Genomic DNA, 17,067 nt, shown 5'->3' on the forward strand with positions numbered 1-17,067 from the left:
TTTTTTTTTTTTTTTTTTTTTTTTTTTTTAATTTTTTTTTTATTTTATTTTTCTTTTTAGTTACATTTTGTTAACTCTGTGTCCCAGCTGTATCCCGCTCCCTCATTCCCTCCCCAACCCCACACTCCCTCCCTGGTCTCCTCCCTGCCCCTTTCCAAGTCCCCTGATAGGGGAGGACCTCCTCCCCTTTCATCTGACCCTGTTTTATCAGGTATCTTCAGGGCTGGCTGCAAAGTCCTCCTCTGTGGCCTAACAGACTGCTCCTCCCCTGGGGTGGGGGTCAAACAGCCTGCCCTTGAGATCCTATTAGAAATAGTCCGTGTTCCCCTTACTTTGGAAAACTACTTGGTTACTGAGCTACCACAGGCCACATCCGAGCAGAAGTTCTAGGTTATATCCATAGATGGTCCTTGGTTGAGTGTCAGTCTCAGAAAAGACCCTGTGCCCAGATATATTTGGACCTTGTGGAGCTCCTATCCTTTCCATATCATACTAACTTCCCTTCTTTCATATGATTCCCTGCACTCTGCCGAGGGTTTGGTTATGAGTCTTAGTGTCTGCTTTGAAACACTGCTAGGTAGAGTCTTTCAGATGCCTTTTGTGATAGACTCCTGTCATAAGTTCAATGCACATCCCATTTGTCTTTCTAAATGAGGATTAATCACCTTCGCCTGTGTCCACTTTCTTGATTATCTTCTTTAGGTGTGTAGATTTCATTATGTTTATCATGTCTTGTAGGTCTATATAAGCGAGTATATACCAAGTTTGTCTTTCTCCTTCTGGGATACTTCACTCAGAATGATCTTTTCTAGATCCCACCACTTGCCTGCAAATTTCATGATTTCTTCCTTTTTGATTGCTGAGTAGTATTCCATTGTGTAAAAATACCACAGTTTCTGTATCCATTCCTCCGTTGATGGACATCTGGGTTGTTTCCAAGTTCTGGCTATTACAAATAAAGCTGCTATGAACATGGTTGAACAAATGTCCTTGTTGTGTACTTGAGCAAATTTTGGGTATATACCTAGGAGTGGTATAGCTGGGTCTTGAGGTAGCACTACTCCTAGTTGTCTGAGAAAGCGCCAGATTGACTTCCAGAGTGGTTGAACCAGTTTACATTCCCACCAGCAATGGAGGAGGGTTCCCTTTGAAAAAAAGATTCTCAGCTTCATATGGAGAAACAAAAAACCCAGAATCTCCAAAACGATCCTGTACAACAACAGATCATCTGGAGGTATCTCCATTCCCGATCTCAAGCTGTACTACAGGGCAACAGTAATAAAAACTGCATGGTATTGGCATAGAAACAGAAAGGAGGATCAATGGAATCGCATAGAAGACCCAGAAATAAACCCACACACCTATGAATTCTCAATATTTGACAAAGAAGCCAAATCCATTCAATGGAAAAAAGACAGCATCTTCGACCTATTCAGTCTTAATACACTATTAAACTCTTTAGTATGGTGTAGTCCCATCAGCCACCTAAAAACTCTGGGATGTATAGAGAAGGATAACCTTGATTACATGAGCATTTTCGGGAGTGCAATGACCTCTACCTGTGATGAAGACTCTTCCCTATATGAATATACGTCAGGTTCCCCGATGAAAGCTCCTTTCCGTGTCTTTTAGACAGAGACCTCAGTTGGCTTACTCCCACCCACTACTCTCCTTTGGTTAGTGCCAGCATTCCTCACTGCAGCTCTGGGCATATGTCTTGGCTTTGTTTGGGGCTTTGCACGAAAAGCAAAGTCATTGTGTTTAGTTATGCTTCTGTTCCACACAGGACTACAATTCCTGACCAGACCAACGACAGGAAAAGAAATAAAAGATATACAATTTGGAAACAGAAAAAAAAAAAAAAGTTTCTACGTCTTCTATGAGCACAAAATCTTTTCTAAAAACTGAACAACATATTTAGTAAAGGTACAAATCAGCATACAAGGACAAAATCAATAGAAACACATCAATAGCATTTCTGGATGCTGAAAATGAACTATCCAAAAAGACTTTAAGACCACACTGATAATGGCATTAAAAAAAATATATAACTTGGGAATGAATTTGGCCAAGGGGAATAAATGCTCCATATACTAAAGGCTATAAAACATTGTTGAAAAAAATTTAAGAAGACATAAATTAATGGAAATATAGTCTGTGCTCATGAATTGACAGGATTAATATTATTTAAATGTCCAGTATACCCAAAGTGATACACAGATCAAATGCAATACCAATCAAAATTCTAGTATCATGTTTCACAGGAACATGAAAAAAAAAACCAAAATCACTAGGATCTCTGTGGAAAATCAACAACAAAGAATAGTCAAGACAATTTTACACAAAGAACAAAGCTGGACGCATATTGACTTCAAAACAAACTACAAGAACTGTAGTAATCAAAGCCTTGTGGTAGTAACACAAAGAGACAAAGGAGCACTGGAACATGGCAGACAAGCCCAAGATAACCCCACACATTTACTTGATTGACCTTAGCTAAGGTTGCCAGGAATGCACTACAGGAAAAACGTTTCTTCATTAAGTAGTACTGGGGAAAGCATACATACACATGCCCAAGAATGAAAATGGAGCCACATCTGACACCACATACAATAAATCAACTCAAAATGAATTAAAATCAAACGTACAGCCTGAGTCTGCAAAACCACTAGAAGAAATAAATGGAGAAACCTTCTCGACACTATGGAAAAGGGTGTTTAAAATAAAGGTTGAACAGGTTATATTTAAATATTTTCCATTTAGAGAATGCAACATTCTCCGGGTAGATAATGTGCTACAAAGAGCTATATGTTCATGACTGGGAAGAAAACTGTAATCTTTATGCTGGGAATGTTGAAAAGAGAGAATATGCTGTCAAAAGGAACAGCATGTGGTGAATCCAGACATATATCCAAGGATTTATTAATAAGCACAGACATGGTACACACACACACACACACACACACACACACACACACACATACACACACGTCTAAGCCGCTGGCACAGCAAACACACAGTGTTCCCACAGCACATAGAACCTGTAGAGGCACGGGAAAATGTGAAATAATTGGGAAGTGCTGGGTTTCATGCACCATCACCCTGTTCATTATGTACCTTGTTATGCAATTTCAATGTTAATAATAATCGTGTTTAACAACAAGTTTAAGGGTGTTTTTAACTTGATTAACAGCACTCAGAAGCTTATACAACCAACTTTCGCACACTGCGGGATGTACCAGATGAGAGTTCTGAAATATCACACAAGTATTTCTTCTTTGTGTAGTAGTTAGAGAAGACAAATATTAACACTGGGTCACAGAGAGAGCACATGCTGTCCCAATCTAGGAGTCTACAGGAAGGCCAATAATATGTGCTATGTGAATAATAGTAACAATAGTCTCAGTCTCTCGGTCTCTTTCTCTCTCTTTCTCTCTCTCTTTTAAACAGATGGCTCATTCAGCTTCAAGAATTCTGCTTTACAACGTTCAGCTTGGAAGCATGCACTCAGTGCTAGAGCGTTCAGTTCCTATCTCTTCATTCGAATGGAATTACTCTCTTAATAAGGAACTCCACAACAGGGTTCCTCACATCCAGTTTTGGAGAATTAGAAATATTTTTAAAAGATTTCTTTCATAAAAATGTTAGATTTCATGGAATTGGGAGGGAACGAGGAAGGGGGCTACAGCTGGGATAAAAAGTAAATAAACTGTAATTAATATAAAAATAAAAATTTATTTTAAAAAAATGTTACATTTTAAATCTAACTTTATAGTTGATCAAATCCTGACTACAGTGTAATAAGCCTAGGCCCCTGAATTTAAACAGTAAATAACTGAAGAATACTGATAGACAGTTCTCTGGGCTATATTTCTCAGTAAAAAGAATGAACCAGGCTATAAATATAATTGTTCAAAACAATTTTTAATTCTTCCAACTTAAATATTTGAAGAATTCTTGCACTTCAAGTTTGAAAATAATTTTTAATAAAAATGCTTTTAAATTTTTTTATTTTAAGACTCTATACTGAGCCAAGAAGATGGCTCAGAGGAGAAAGGTACCTGCTGGCAAGGCCACCTGAGCTCAATCCCTGGAACCCAAAAGGAGGAAGGAGGGAACTGACTCCCAAAAGGTGTCATCTATCCTCTAAATGCATGCTGAGGCACGCAGATGCACAAAATAACTAGATATGAAAATGCTTTTAAAAGAGACTGTGTTATGGATTCAAGTATACTACAGCCAGTATAAACTGACTAGCACAGACATGCTTCCGCTCTTTTATTTGCGTTCATTTGATTTGTCGATCTTTTTAAAAATTTTTGACAATTTCAAATAGACATATATTTAGGTAAAATCAACTCTATTCCTCCCCCCCCCAAGATTTCTTCACATTTCTGCACGTTGCTCCAAAGAATCCTTTTTCTGTCACCCCTAGGTCGGGCTCAGTCTTCCTGCAGGTCTGGGTGCTGCAGCCTTTAACTTCTACACTGCGGACCTTCAGTACTGCAGTCGTCATGATCTGAGAGAAACCAAGTTCTGGCCATGGCTTCAAGCATCAGCTCCTGACCTTCAGCACACAGCCAGTGGGCCATCCTGCTAATATGAGGTGTCTTCCTACCTTTGCTACCACAAGCCCCTCTCAGGATACGGGCCCATGGAGCCCTCACTGCAGCCACATGAGAGTCTACTGCCGTTCCTCAAGTGGCCACCATAGACATTCCTCCTACTATAACCGAGTGTCCTCAACTCCTCAGAAATGAAGCCCCTTCTGCTGTCTTGAGTTCTGTTCATCCTGCAATGCCCATCACCAATGCAACTGCCCCCATGGGGCAATCTTACAAACTCTAGTCAGAGCTAGGCATCTCTCCTTTCACAATCTGCTACTTATTGGTATTCTGGTTCTTGCCTATTTTAAAGAATGACAACTGTATAACCTTAAACCCATGATATACTGTTCTTTACGCATTAGGTATTGAAAGCACTGAAAGAGAAAACAATGCCACAAAGTGGAAATTTTTTGTAACTAAAACAGATGTGGGACTCAAACACAGGCCATTCGTGAATGCAAAACAATGAAAAAACAAATCAATGAAATAATCACCATGGTGGATGATCCCATTATCTAACAAGGCTTGTCCAAGGTGAACTCCTTCTTCAGGCCTATGAATCTCTCCAATTTCCAGCAGCCATGACACAAACTCACTGCAAGAGAAAGACAACTGAAAGGATAAGATCTGTGTCTGTGTGGTCCCCATAGTATGAAAGGAATCGTAAGTACACAAAGCACCGTTTTCAAGACATCACCCAGAAGTTTTTCACATGCACTGGGCTCACAACCACAAAGTCCGAATCTGTCTTAAGAATCCAAACATGCTGAGCCTCTCCTACACACTGCACCCACTAAATAATTGCACTTAGGGAGGCTCCTCTTTCCCAAAGAGAGTATTTGAGTATAGATTTACTTAAAAGATGACACTCCCCGCAAAAGCAGATAGTCATGGGTATCACTGAGATACAAACTCCATAAATACAGACATTTTTGCAATTAACATGTTGCCATGCTTATGTTTTAAAACATCAACACTTGACCATTTACATAAACCGATGAATGTGATTCAGAACCATTTTTATTATTTGCACACAGGGCAAAGAACTGAAGCCATGGCCATTACCAAAAACATTCCTATCCATTGTTCCCACAGGTAACAAATCCCTCAATCAACTAATCGCGAGACACAAAACTCTCCAAGTAGGTTGTTTAGCTTAAGAAATACATGCTAAGGCAGGAAAATGGAAAAGGGCTTTCCACTCTTTCATTAAAAAATCAAATAAAAGAATGCCAACGTGTAAGAAAAATATAAATAAATAATTTAAGAAAATAAAGGAGAAAAGGTTTAAAAAACATAAGATACCATGTAATGATTACAATCGTGGGCCTGAAATATAACACTATAAAGTCAAGCCCTGTTTCTTTGGCATCGGGGGAGCACATTGGAACTATTAATATTATGGTGCTGCTGTAGGATTGTTTAGGGTGAGGTATATCAGCACAGGGCCTGGCACACAATGGCTCTGACAAAGGCCAGAAGGTTGAACTAGATAATATGAAGCTAAAGCATAAGTCTTCATTCTGATTTTGCTTAATTCACTAAATGTCAAATTGAGATGAGAAAAGGAGCTGATTTAAACACTGATGTGATAAGGTGGTATATATATATTTTTTAATGTGGGAGAGAGACCGGAAAGTAATTCTCAAGTGGCTTTATCAATAAAGAAAAGACCTTCTATGGCTATGTGGCATGCCGGTAAAAGCTGCTGAGATGCCTTAACTTGCAGTGCTCTCTTGGAAGTGGGTATATGACCATAGGCCATCAAATTATCACAAGACAGGCCATCTTTGTGGTGCATGTTGGGTCTTCCATGTCAAGGTAGTTATCCTTTTTACCAGCTGTTACCTAAGGGGTGTGGATGGAGCACAGATGGAGAACTTTTCTAACGTCTTCACGAATGGTGTGATCCTGCTGTAAGGACCACTCCCTCTTGATAAGAGAGCAAATGCTGGCTTTCAGTCTGAGGTTTCCTGACTTACAGTTCAGATGCGGCCATACGAATACCATATCCTGGTTAAAAGATATCCTGGTGGGCACAGATCCATCAACTTCATGGATCAAAGGGAAATAGAAACTTAACTGTTCCAGGCCATTATTCTAAACAGTGGTGGCATCAACATTCTCTTACTACATGAATGTGTCAAGTTCCCTGATCCATAGATCCTACCTCTCTAATTAACTCCAGAGACATGAAACGCTTAAGTATGGATTACTGAATTCAAAACTACATACAGAAAGAAGCCATTCTAGAGCCTGGCCTAAGGAGACCCCAGTGAAGCAGCGCCCCATCTCATTCAGGGAATGTCGTGTACCTAAATGACATACGGTCTCTCTTCTAGGCCCCTCACATGACAAACAACCAGACTCTTAATCTGCACCCTTTTGTCTTGACTCTGGTTGTATGAATTCTGACTAAACAAGACTTTAGAGTATTTTCTCTCAGCTCTCCAATATCCCTCCACTTTACGGATTTATGCCCAACTCTGAGTCTCAGGCGCTGCACGCTTCAACATCACATCCTTGTCCGGTCCCGAGAAGGCACATGGCCTGCCTGAAACTCCTTGCCTCACCACAGGCTCCGATTCATCCCGACAACACGGCATATCAGTAATTGTGGAGCTCAAAAACGGTTGGTTCAAGGGGCTGGCCATTACCCTGAATCTTTGTCCATTACCTCATCTCCTTATTGTTCAGAAAACATGGATTAGGAGTAAGAATTCAAAAAGGCTTAGGATAATAACTTTTAAACACAAATCATACGATATAGATGATGCTCCTAAGAGCCCATGCTTACCTTCCCAGGAAGCATTTAGGGAATGTAGTCAGTTTCCTTTTTCTGTCTTTGATCAGATTTCCCTGTTTGCACATCATTTTATACAGTTTCTCACCCTGCTCAGAGATCATTACCCAGGTGTCTTGTTCCATTCCTAATTTCAAACCTATCAAAAATAACATAATAAGCATCAAGTTAACTTATCTGTTCTCTCACACCCTTATTTAGCAAGCCCTCATTGCCGTATCTACCATCACAGTGGCTGTAGGTTTGAGCTCAGTCTTTAAGTAATTCATAGCATCCTACTGAGACTAAGTCCATATCCCCATGGCACAAGGTACTTCTGTGCAGCTGTGCCCTCAGGGCACATGATTCTGCCGGTGGGGGAGAGGCACTTGAGATTAGCATAACTGGGCATGAGGTTCAGAGTGGAAGGGAAACCATATTGCACTGATGGCTCATTCAGCATATCTCGCCTCTTTGTGAGAAACACCATGAAACTGTTCACAAGAAGACCACGTTTAAATGTAGAATCGTGAAACCTCACTTATAAGAAAGAATTTTTTTACAAGAGCTACTGAAGCTGAACAATCCAAGACACAGAGTCCTGGGGTTTAGATGAGAATGCCTGTGCTCTGGTAGGTTTCGTAGTGTCCTTGAGGGGTTAAATCACTTCATTCCTTGGGTACTGGGGAGAAGTGGACATATTTGAATGAGCCAGTGAGAAAGGCAGGGACTATGGAAAGGAAGTTGCACCACTTTACATGTAGCTTAGAGGATGGAGTATATGCAACAAAGCAAGGAGGGAAAGTTTCAAAAGAGAAAAACACTTAGAAGAAAGCTGAGAAAATTCAAGCAAGCCTGAGCCCCTGAAAACAAGAAGGAGCACAAAATGAAGAAGTTGTTGAGAAATAACCAGGAGGTGGTATAGCTGGAAAACAGAAGTGTCTGGTTACCTATGAAGGAAGAGGGAAACTAGGGATGCCTTCCAGGTTTCAAAAGTGTAAAGGAAGTGGGGTTGCTTTTCAAGCAAACTGCAGAGTAGAAAGAACCTCTGTAAGTGTGGAGCATAAGCAACAGAACCAAAATATCTGGGCCCAGGAGTATTTTCTGAGACTGATACTCCAACCAAGGACCATGCATGAAGATAACCTAGAACCCCTGCACAGATGTACCCCATGGCAATTCAGTGTCCAAGTGGGTTCCCTAGTAAGGGGAACAGGGACTGTCTCTGATATGAACTCAGTGGCTGGCTCTTTGATCACCTCCCCCTGAGGAGGAAGCAGCTTTACCAGGCCACAGAGAAAGACAATGCAGCCATTCCTGATGAGTCCTGATAGGCTAGGGTCAGAGGGGAGGAGGACCTCCCCTATCAGTGGACTAGGGGAGGGGCATGAGAGGAGAAGAGGGAAGGGGGGGAGATTGGGAGGGAATGAGGGAGGGGGCTAGAACTGGGATACAAAGTGAATAAATTGTAATCAATAAAAAAATAAATGATGTGTTTTTTTTTTTAAAAAAAAAAAAAAAAAGGAAGAAGTTCTGTCAATGTCAGGTAAAGACCAGGGGTCAGCACAGCATGTGAGTAAGAAGCCCAAGATGGAAGAGAATGCTGGGCACAGAGAAGTACACAAACATTGGAACAGAAGTCACTCTAATGAGAAAGGATAAGCCAAGCAAAGAATACTAGAGGAAGCCCGAGTCAAAGCTGAAATCCTGGGAACATTCACAATCAGTGGATGGGAATAGGAGGAAATGTGGCAGAGGTTGAAATTCCCAGCCCTTGGGAAAAAAAAGGGGCTGGGAGGTATTCTAAAACTCTGTTGCCAATGAGGTGTTTGATTTTGAAATCTCTGGGAAAGCAATCAATAGTGTCGTGCTTCCTAGGAATCCAAGGTTGATTAAAAAATATTTTTCTTCTTCTGAGTTGAATTATAGAAATCCATAGAACTCACAGTATTAATACAGCATATAAACAAAATACTACAAATTAATAATCATGTAATCATATTACCAAATATGTTGTAAGAATATTTTATGCATTTTCCAATAATAAACCTTTCATGATACTAAGTTCATTTTATCTTTCTAATGCTTCTTGGAAACAAATTTTAGGCTTCAGAGACAGATGTACACAATTAACTACTTCAGAGACAAACTGTACATGATGAGCTACTGCCAGACCAGATACGTTTGAAAATCTTTCTGAAACCATGGAGCAAGTTTTAAACAGGATTTCACATAGAGACAAGCTACTTATTGGTGGCATTATATTGTATTCAATGACATTCAGATAATATTAAAGTCAGTGTGTGTATGTACAAAGTGCCTTAATCTGAATTAGAAAGTTAACCTCTGTGGTCTAGGAATTTTCAATATGCTACAAAAACATAGAACAGTCCTTGGCGGTCCCAGGCAATGCACGGTATGACTGATAATCTGTCTCTCAAAGCAAGGCTGCGACCCTGTTTCAGAGGTGGGAAGAGTAATGTACAAAAACAATGTGAAATCAGCCTTCAAATCTGAACTAATTCGAAAGCAACAGAAAGAAAAGGCATCGCCAGACATACTCACTATCTTAATGTTCCCAACTATATGCAAGGTTTTACTTCCATTTTAAGGTGGCAATTACATTGCATAGTAAATCAAAGTGAACATCATGAATCAACACATGCCCTCATAATTTTTTTCCATTATCTTCTCTCATGCTAAGAATTTTTACAAAGCACAGTAACTCGTACTTTTTGCACCCACCTTTCCGGCGTTCTCTTTCTTTCAAAATAGCTTCAAACCATTCGTGCTTTTCTTCGGGGCTTTTGGCCATGCAAACAAACCATTTATTTTTTGCTGTGTTGTGAATCTTCCACCCATTCACAACAATGTGCCCACTGCTGTGAAAGTCAGCTGAAAAGTAACAAGAGCAATAACTAACAGTGTGAACATCTAATTCATGATGCATGACACTCATATAACATACATATGAAAATGAAAATATTTACATGGTAGTTATATTTAGTGCTCAGTAATGGAACATATCTAACTCACAGTATGTAATTCAATACTATAAATTAACAAGCATTTAAACTATGTCCAAATATATTGCCCCATTTTTGAAAGCAATAAAATAAACTTTTAGGCATTTTTTTCAATAATCAAACATTCAAGATATTAAGTTCATCTTATCTTTCTAACACTTCCTGAAAATAAATTCTAGGTTTCGGGGTGGGAGGGAGAGTCTTGCTGAACAGATAAATTTCTATTGTTTGATGAATGTTGTGGTGAAATAAAGTAAGCGGAAAAGAATGGGTGTACGCAAGTAAAGCACAACAAACAGAAACATATGCACGTTAAGTGATATCACAGTACCAGAATGAAAGGGATCTGCGAACCCATGCCATTCCATATAAAACAGGAGCAACAGTAACATAATTTGTGCTTACTAGTCAGCCATGCCCACAAGCAAAGACTCCAAGATGGAAGAGAAATGAATGGCAACCTGAACTATCGTGCCACTGAAGGTAGTGGAGTTTTGGATTTGTCCACAGATATGCCTCTCACCAAAATGCTGAATACTGTAAGATAACCAATGGGGTTTATGGTCCTTTACCTTCAGGGATGGTAGTAATAATCCTGGGAAGAAGTGGATTAACTTCTCAAGGATTTATTTTGCATCCCGGTATCATAGATGGGGATTGCAAGGAAGAAATTAAAATCATGCTGTATGTGAAAAAGGAGATGCAAATTAATGCAGGGGATAGAAATGCTCAGCTGTTACTGTTTCCTTACATCAAGGGCAAGGCCACACCAGTAGAAAAAAAACAGGGGCTTTTGGGAGTACAGGCAAATGTGTGTTCTGGCAAACAGTGGTTAATGAGACCCAAATTAATGGTACAAATGAGTGGTGTTGAAATAAAAGCTTTGGTGGACACATGAGATGATGTAAGTATATTTTCCCAAAAGTCTTGGAATCCAGATTGGCCACTTCAGAAGGTTTATACACAGTTTATAGGAATTGGTAAATTATCACAAATAAGATAAAGTGACCAATAGATTGTATGTGTGGGACCAGAAGGGCAAACAGGGAAGATGAGACCCTACGTGGTTGACATATTGATAAATTTATGGACAAGGGATCTTTTACAACAGTGGGGTACTCAAATTAATATTCCTGCAATCCGAGGAACAGAAAGTGAGGAAATTAGGGATGATATGGTAGATGCTCCTGGAGAAGGTATTGATATGAGTGATTGAGAACAAACACAGCTATTGTGCCTATTGTCCAAACACAGGATAGCACAGGGATTGAGTTTCCAAATTTATAATAGGGGCCACTGCTAAGATACCAACAGCCTTGCCCCTGAAATGGATACTGATCAGACCTGTGTGTCAAGAGCAGTGGCTCATATCAAAAGAAAAATTACAGGCACTTGAACAACTGGTACAGGAGCAGCTGGAGGCTAAACATATAAAAGAGTCTACCAGCCCATGAAATTCCCCTGTGTTTGTTGTCAAAAAGAAATCGGGAAAATGGAGGATGATGACAAGACTTAAGAGCAGTCAATAGAGTAATTCAACCAATGGGTCCTTTACAACCTGGACTTCCTTTATCTTCTTTGTTACCTAGATCATGGCCTATAATAATAATTGAAGATTGCTTGAAGATTGCTTTTTCAAAATACCCTTGTATGAGCAGGACAGGGAAAAGTTCGCTTTCTTAGCACTTACTCTGAACGATAGTAGTCTAATAAGGAGATAACACTGGAGGGTGTTGCCACAGGAAATGTTAAATAGTCCAACTTTTTTGTCAATATTTTGTGTGACAACCATTAGAAATAATTCGTAGGCAATTTCCTCAGTCTATCATATATCATTACCATGGATGATTTTTTTGTTAGCCAATTCTGACAGACTTTAGAGAAAATGTTTAAGGAAACCCAAAAATGTCTACCAAGTTAGGGGTTACAGATTGCTCCAGAAGAAATACAAAAAGGAGATTCACTTAGCTATTTGATTTATAAAATCAGTCAACAAAATACTCAACCACAGAAGGTACAGATCTATAGGGACCAATTGCAAACTCTTAATGATTTTTAAAGATTACTGGGAGATATTAACTGGCTGAGGCCTACAACTGGATTGAGTACTTACATGAGATAAGTAATATGTTTCAAACATTACAGGGAGATAAAAAATGAAACAGTCTAAGATGTCTAACAGCTGAATCAGAAAAATAGTTAACTGTTGTAGAACAAATATTGCCAGATGGATCAAATTGATCCTAAACTTGATTGTATTTTGGTCATTTTGCCTTAAAATCATTCCCCTACTGGACCCATTATGCAAAGGAAGATAGTATTATGGAATGGATTTTCTTGCCATGTAAACAAAGTAAAAAAAATTGAAGACATGTACAGAAAATGTTTCTGTATTAATTATAAAAGTTAGAATAAAAGTACATCAACTGTGTGGAACAGACCCAGCCAAAATTGTGGTACCTCATTACTAGTACTGAGATTATGTCATTGCGGGTAATCAATGAAGATTGGCAAAGAGCTAGTAGTAACTACTTGGGAGAAATTAATAATAAAAACATCCTAAAAGCAAATATATTCAGTTTATAAAAAGAACTAATTGGATTCTTACACAAATTGTAAAGCAAACAACAATTCCAGAGGCACCAACATTCTATACTGATACAAACAAGAAGGGGATGGCAGATTATAATACAGACAAAATAAGCAAGGTGACCAAAAGTTCATATAACTCATTTGAAAACTCAGAACTGTATGCAATCCTCCTTATTATTAGATTTTCCTGAATCTCTTAATATAAGTACTGATACTTTATGTGCAGAAAGTTGTTTTGCATATAGAGACTGTTGAATTTGTTCCTAATAACTCAGAAATAACATTATTGTTTAATGGAATTACAACAGGCCATCAGAATAGAAACTATCCATTATATATATTACTCATATTCAGTCTCACACAGGCTTGCCAGGTCCACTGACACAAGCAAGTGAGAAAATTAACCAATTACTAATAGGGAATGTGTTAGAAGCCTCAAATTTTCATGAGAAAATGATGTTAATGGGAAACATTTAAAGAAACAATTATCTATCACTTGGCAACAAGCCAAAGGAAAAAAAAAATGTCCAACATCCTCTATACAACCAAGTTCCATTACCTGCTGGTAGTAACTCTGGGGAACCAAACAAAATGAAATCTGGTAGATAGATGTTTTTCATTTTGCAGAATTTGGAAAACAAAGGTATATACACTGTACCATTGGTTTCAATGGGCAACTGCTTTAAGTTCTGAAAAGGCTGGTTGTGTAATTACACACTTACTAGAAATAATGGCAATTATGGGGATACCTACACAAATTAAGAGTGATAATGCTCCCATATATGTATCCAATAAGATGAAACAATTCTTTGCATATTATAATATACAGCACATTACCAGTATGCCACACAATCCTACAGGACAAGCAATTGTAGAAAGAGCCCATCGTACCTTAAAAGAGATGTTTATTAAACAAAAAGGAGGAGTAAAGAACCCCAGGGACAGACTAAATAATGTTTTGCTAACTTTAAATATTCTTAATATTGGTGGAAAAGGAACAACAGCAGCTGAGAGACACTGAGTTTTAAAAAATAAAAAACCTGAAGAACTATGGTTATATATATCAACCTATATACTATAAGGATGTGGTAACATTAGACTGGAAACCTGCAATGGTTTTGAGATGGGAACATGGTTATGCTTATGTATCTACAGGGAATGACAACATACGGTTACCCACAAAAGATTAGATCTGACCAGGGAAAATATCTAATCACCTGATATATGAATATCTTCACAAAGCAAATAGCCCAGATGATTCACTCTCACAAGCTGCCTCAATTACTGATTTTTCCAAAATTTCCATGCAAATAATATTCAAAAAGGCTAGTCCAAAGGAAAGACAACACAGAGACTGGACAGACAACACAGATAATGGACAGAAAAAGATACAGGACTTGGCCAATATCCCAGATTTTCATAGACCATTGAAAAGAGATCTTTGACTACACAACTTTCCCATTCCCAAAAGGTGGGGAGCATGTTTTGGTTGTTTGATGTGTTATTTTATCTTGGTGTGGATTCTTGTATATTAATAGAAATTTAAGTTATTTTGTATTTTATGTTTAAAGAAATTTAAGGTTATTTTGTGTAACTTTAGAAATTTAAAAGCTATTTTGTTTAATTATTGTATATTGATGGAAATTTAATGTTATTTTCTTTGACTATTGTCTGATGGTTTAGTTTTATGGTTCCCATAATTATTCTTATTGTGTGTAGATCATTAATGTTAAAGGTAAAAATAATTTTTTAGAACAGAAAGGGGGATATAAAGTAGAAGTTTTTTTGTTTCTTTGAAGACTCAATTTTGTCATGTGATGTTTTGCTTCAAGCTAGGTACATTGAGCCAGAGTCAGCAACTTTTGGCCATACTGAACTTTAATCACATAAAAGAAACTTTGCAGACTCTCTTATTTTTACTTAACTCATGTTCACAGTCAATTACGAACAGCAGAGCTTCACAATCCGTAGACGATATGGAGTTAAATGCCTTTAGGGGGAATATAAAAATGACTTCATAATTACTGTATACTTTTACGGAGAGTTTTTAATGAGCTAGTGAAAGTGAAACCAAAACACCTTTTTCTATTAAAAATATATGCAACAGCTCCTCCACATTTGTCACCTGGCAAGAGCCTTCCTCATGAACGTTACTCCGTTGTTTAAAAGATCGAGGAAGCTCAGAAGAGAAAGCTGGAGCTGGACTTATCACAGTTGCAGATGAAGTCACTGTCACGGCGTGAGTGCTGGGAACCAACTTGAGTTCTTTTGACGAACAGTAAGTGACCTTAATTGCTGAGCTATCTCTTCATCTCGTGTCATATGATTTTAAATGGAAGAAAAATGATACTCCATTTAAAGCTCAGATGAAAATTGTTTTCAACCATATTTTTAAAATATTATTTGTAATTTTAAACTTGTATATGTTATATATATATGCTTATATATATATATACACACACACATATGGAGCCTCAAAATGAATACATATTTTATAATGTAATTAGCATATATTATACAAAATAAGCAGTTGCTTCTCATTTACTTTGAAACACAACACTATGTCAATAGCTCTATAACCATAGTGTATCCATATTAGAAAACTTATCCACAAAGGTCATTCTCACTAAAACCAAGGAAAGGGTCAACAGGACCTTCTCCTCAGTGGGTTTTGTTTGGTCTTGATTTGCTCTGTTGCTAGGATCCAACCCAGGGCCTCTCCGGTGCTAAGTATGCATTCTGTCACTGACCCCAAGCCTCTCTGTCCTATTTAAGAGCTTAAAATATCTTTTAAAAGAAGTAACAATTAGGTAGTTAACACAGAATTTTGTAAGAGTCAATGGGCCAAGATGTGCAAAGGAGAATGGAATTCAAACTCCCACTCATATTAACTGTGAAATGTTCAAGATCAAAAATCCAATGTATCTGATTTCTTGTAAAACCAGAAATATTCAAGGGTCAAATCCAAACAAGTCATTAATGGCTTTGAAGCCATGTGATCTGGGAGTCCCTTACATTAGTTCAGCACACTTCTGCTGAAGGCAATGAAGTTCTTCCAGAACTCACCCATAAAAACCTCAGTGGACACACTGGTAACCTTTTATAACATTTGCATTTTAGCAAGATGGACAATATCCAAGCCCTGTATACACATGCCACAAAAGAAGGAACCGCCAAAACATTTGTCCAAAACATGAAATATTAAAAATTATATGTCCATAATGCATTCAGTCCTTGTTCTAGTGATCAGTGAACATAGCAATTCTAAAAGAAAATATATCAATTCTATAACTTATTCCTATGAATTTTTAATGTAAAGAAAATCAGTTTTGAAATAAATCTTTGATTTTATCAAATAATGCAAAAAAAAAAAAAGAATTTGGGCATCCAACACAACACAGTACATTACTTAGGACAAAAGTGAAAAAAAAAAAAAGTTCAAATATCCCTCTAAAACTCTAAAACATTGCTCATCTCTTAACTTTTTGAATAGTAAAATTTCCTTACGTAACATAAAAAAAATTAAGTATAGCAGAAAAGATTGTGCTTTTTGCACTCTAGTTACATAGCAAATTTATGAAATTTTAATTTAGAATGTATTCGGGGGCCCTGAGAGAGTTCAGCAGGTAAAATATCTTTGCTCTGGAAGCCTGAGTTCCTGAGTTGGGTCCTCAGAACCCAAAGAATGGAAGAGCTGACTTCTGAGCGTTGTTCTCTGAACTCCACGTTACACCTTTACTCACAGTCATATCATACATGTGTAATAATAATAACAATAACATAAACATAGACATAGAATGTATTCTATCCAACAGGCACAAAATACTTTTTTACAGAAAATGCAAATTATTTATTTATTTATTTTAATATTCTTTTTCCTTTTTTTTTTTTTTTTTTTTACAATTTATTCATTTTATATCCTGATTGAAGCCACCTCTCTCAACTTCTCCCAGTCCCACCCTCCCTTCCTCTTTCCACCCATCCCCTTCCCCCAGTTCACTGAAAGGGGGAGTTCTCCTCCCCTGCCATCTGCTCCTAGCTTATCAAGTCTCATCAGGAC

At 38.0% G+C, this 17,067-nt stretch overlaps 1 protein-coding gene across 2 annotated transcripts in view; it reads right to left on the minus strand.

Annotated features, from left to right (window-relative positions):
- The window catches only part of Prex2 (phosphatidylinositol-3,4,5-trisphosphate dependent Rac exchange factor 2), a 288,407-nt gene that overhangs the window by 165,916 nt on the left and 105,424 nt on the right, over positions 1-17,067 (minus strand). For both annotated transcript variants that reach the window (XM_055603275.1, XM_055603276.1), the window contains exons 9-11: positions 10,135-10,284; positions 7,405-7,549; positions 5,102-5,202 (exon numbers count right to left, since the gene is read on the minus strand). In XM_055603275.1, coding sequence (XP_055459250.1) covers positions 5,102-5,202; positions 7,405-7,549; positions 10,135-10,284 — 396 coding nt within the window. The remainder of the gene's footprint in view (positions 1-5,101; positions 5,203-7,404; positions 7,550-10,134; positions 10,285-17,067) is intronic.

The sequence above is a fragment of the Psammomys obesus genome, unplaced genomic scaffold (assembly GCF_907164565.1).
Source record: "Psammomys obesus unplaced genomic scaffold, mPsaObe1.curated_primary_1811, whole genome shotgun sequence".
Taxonomy (NCBI): Eukaryota; Metazoa; Chordata; class Mammalia; order Rodentia; family Muridae; genus Psammomys; species Psammomys obesus.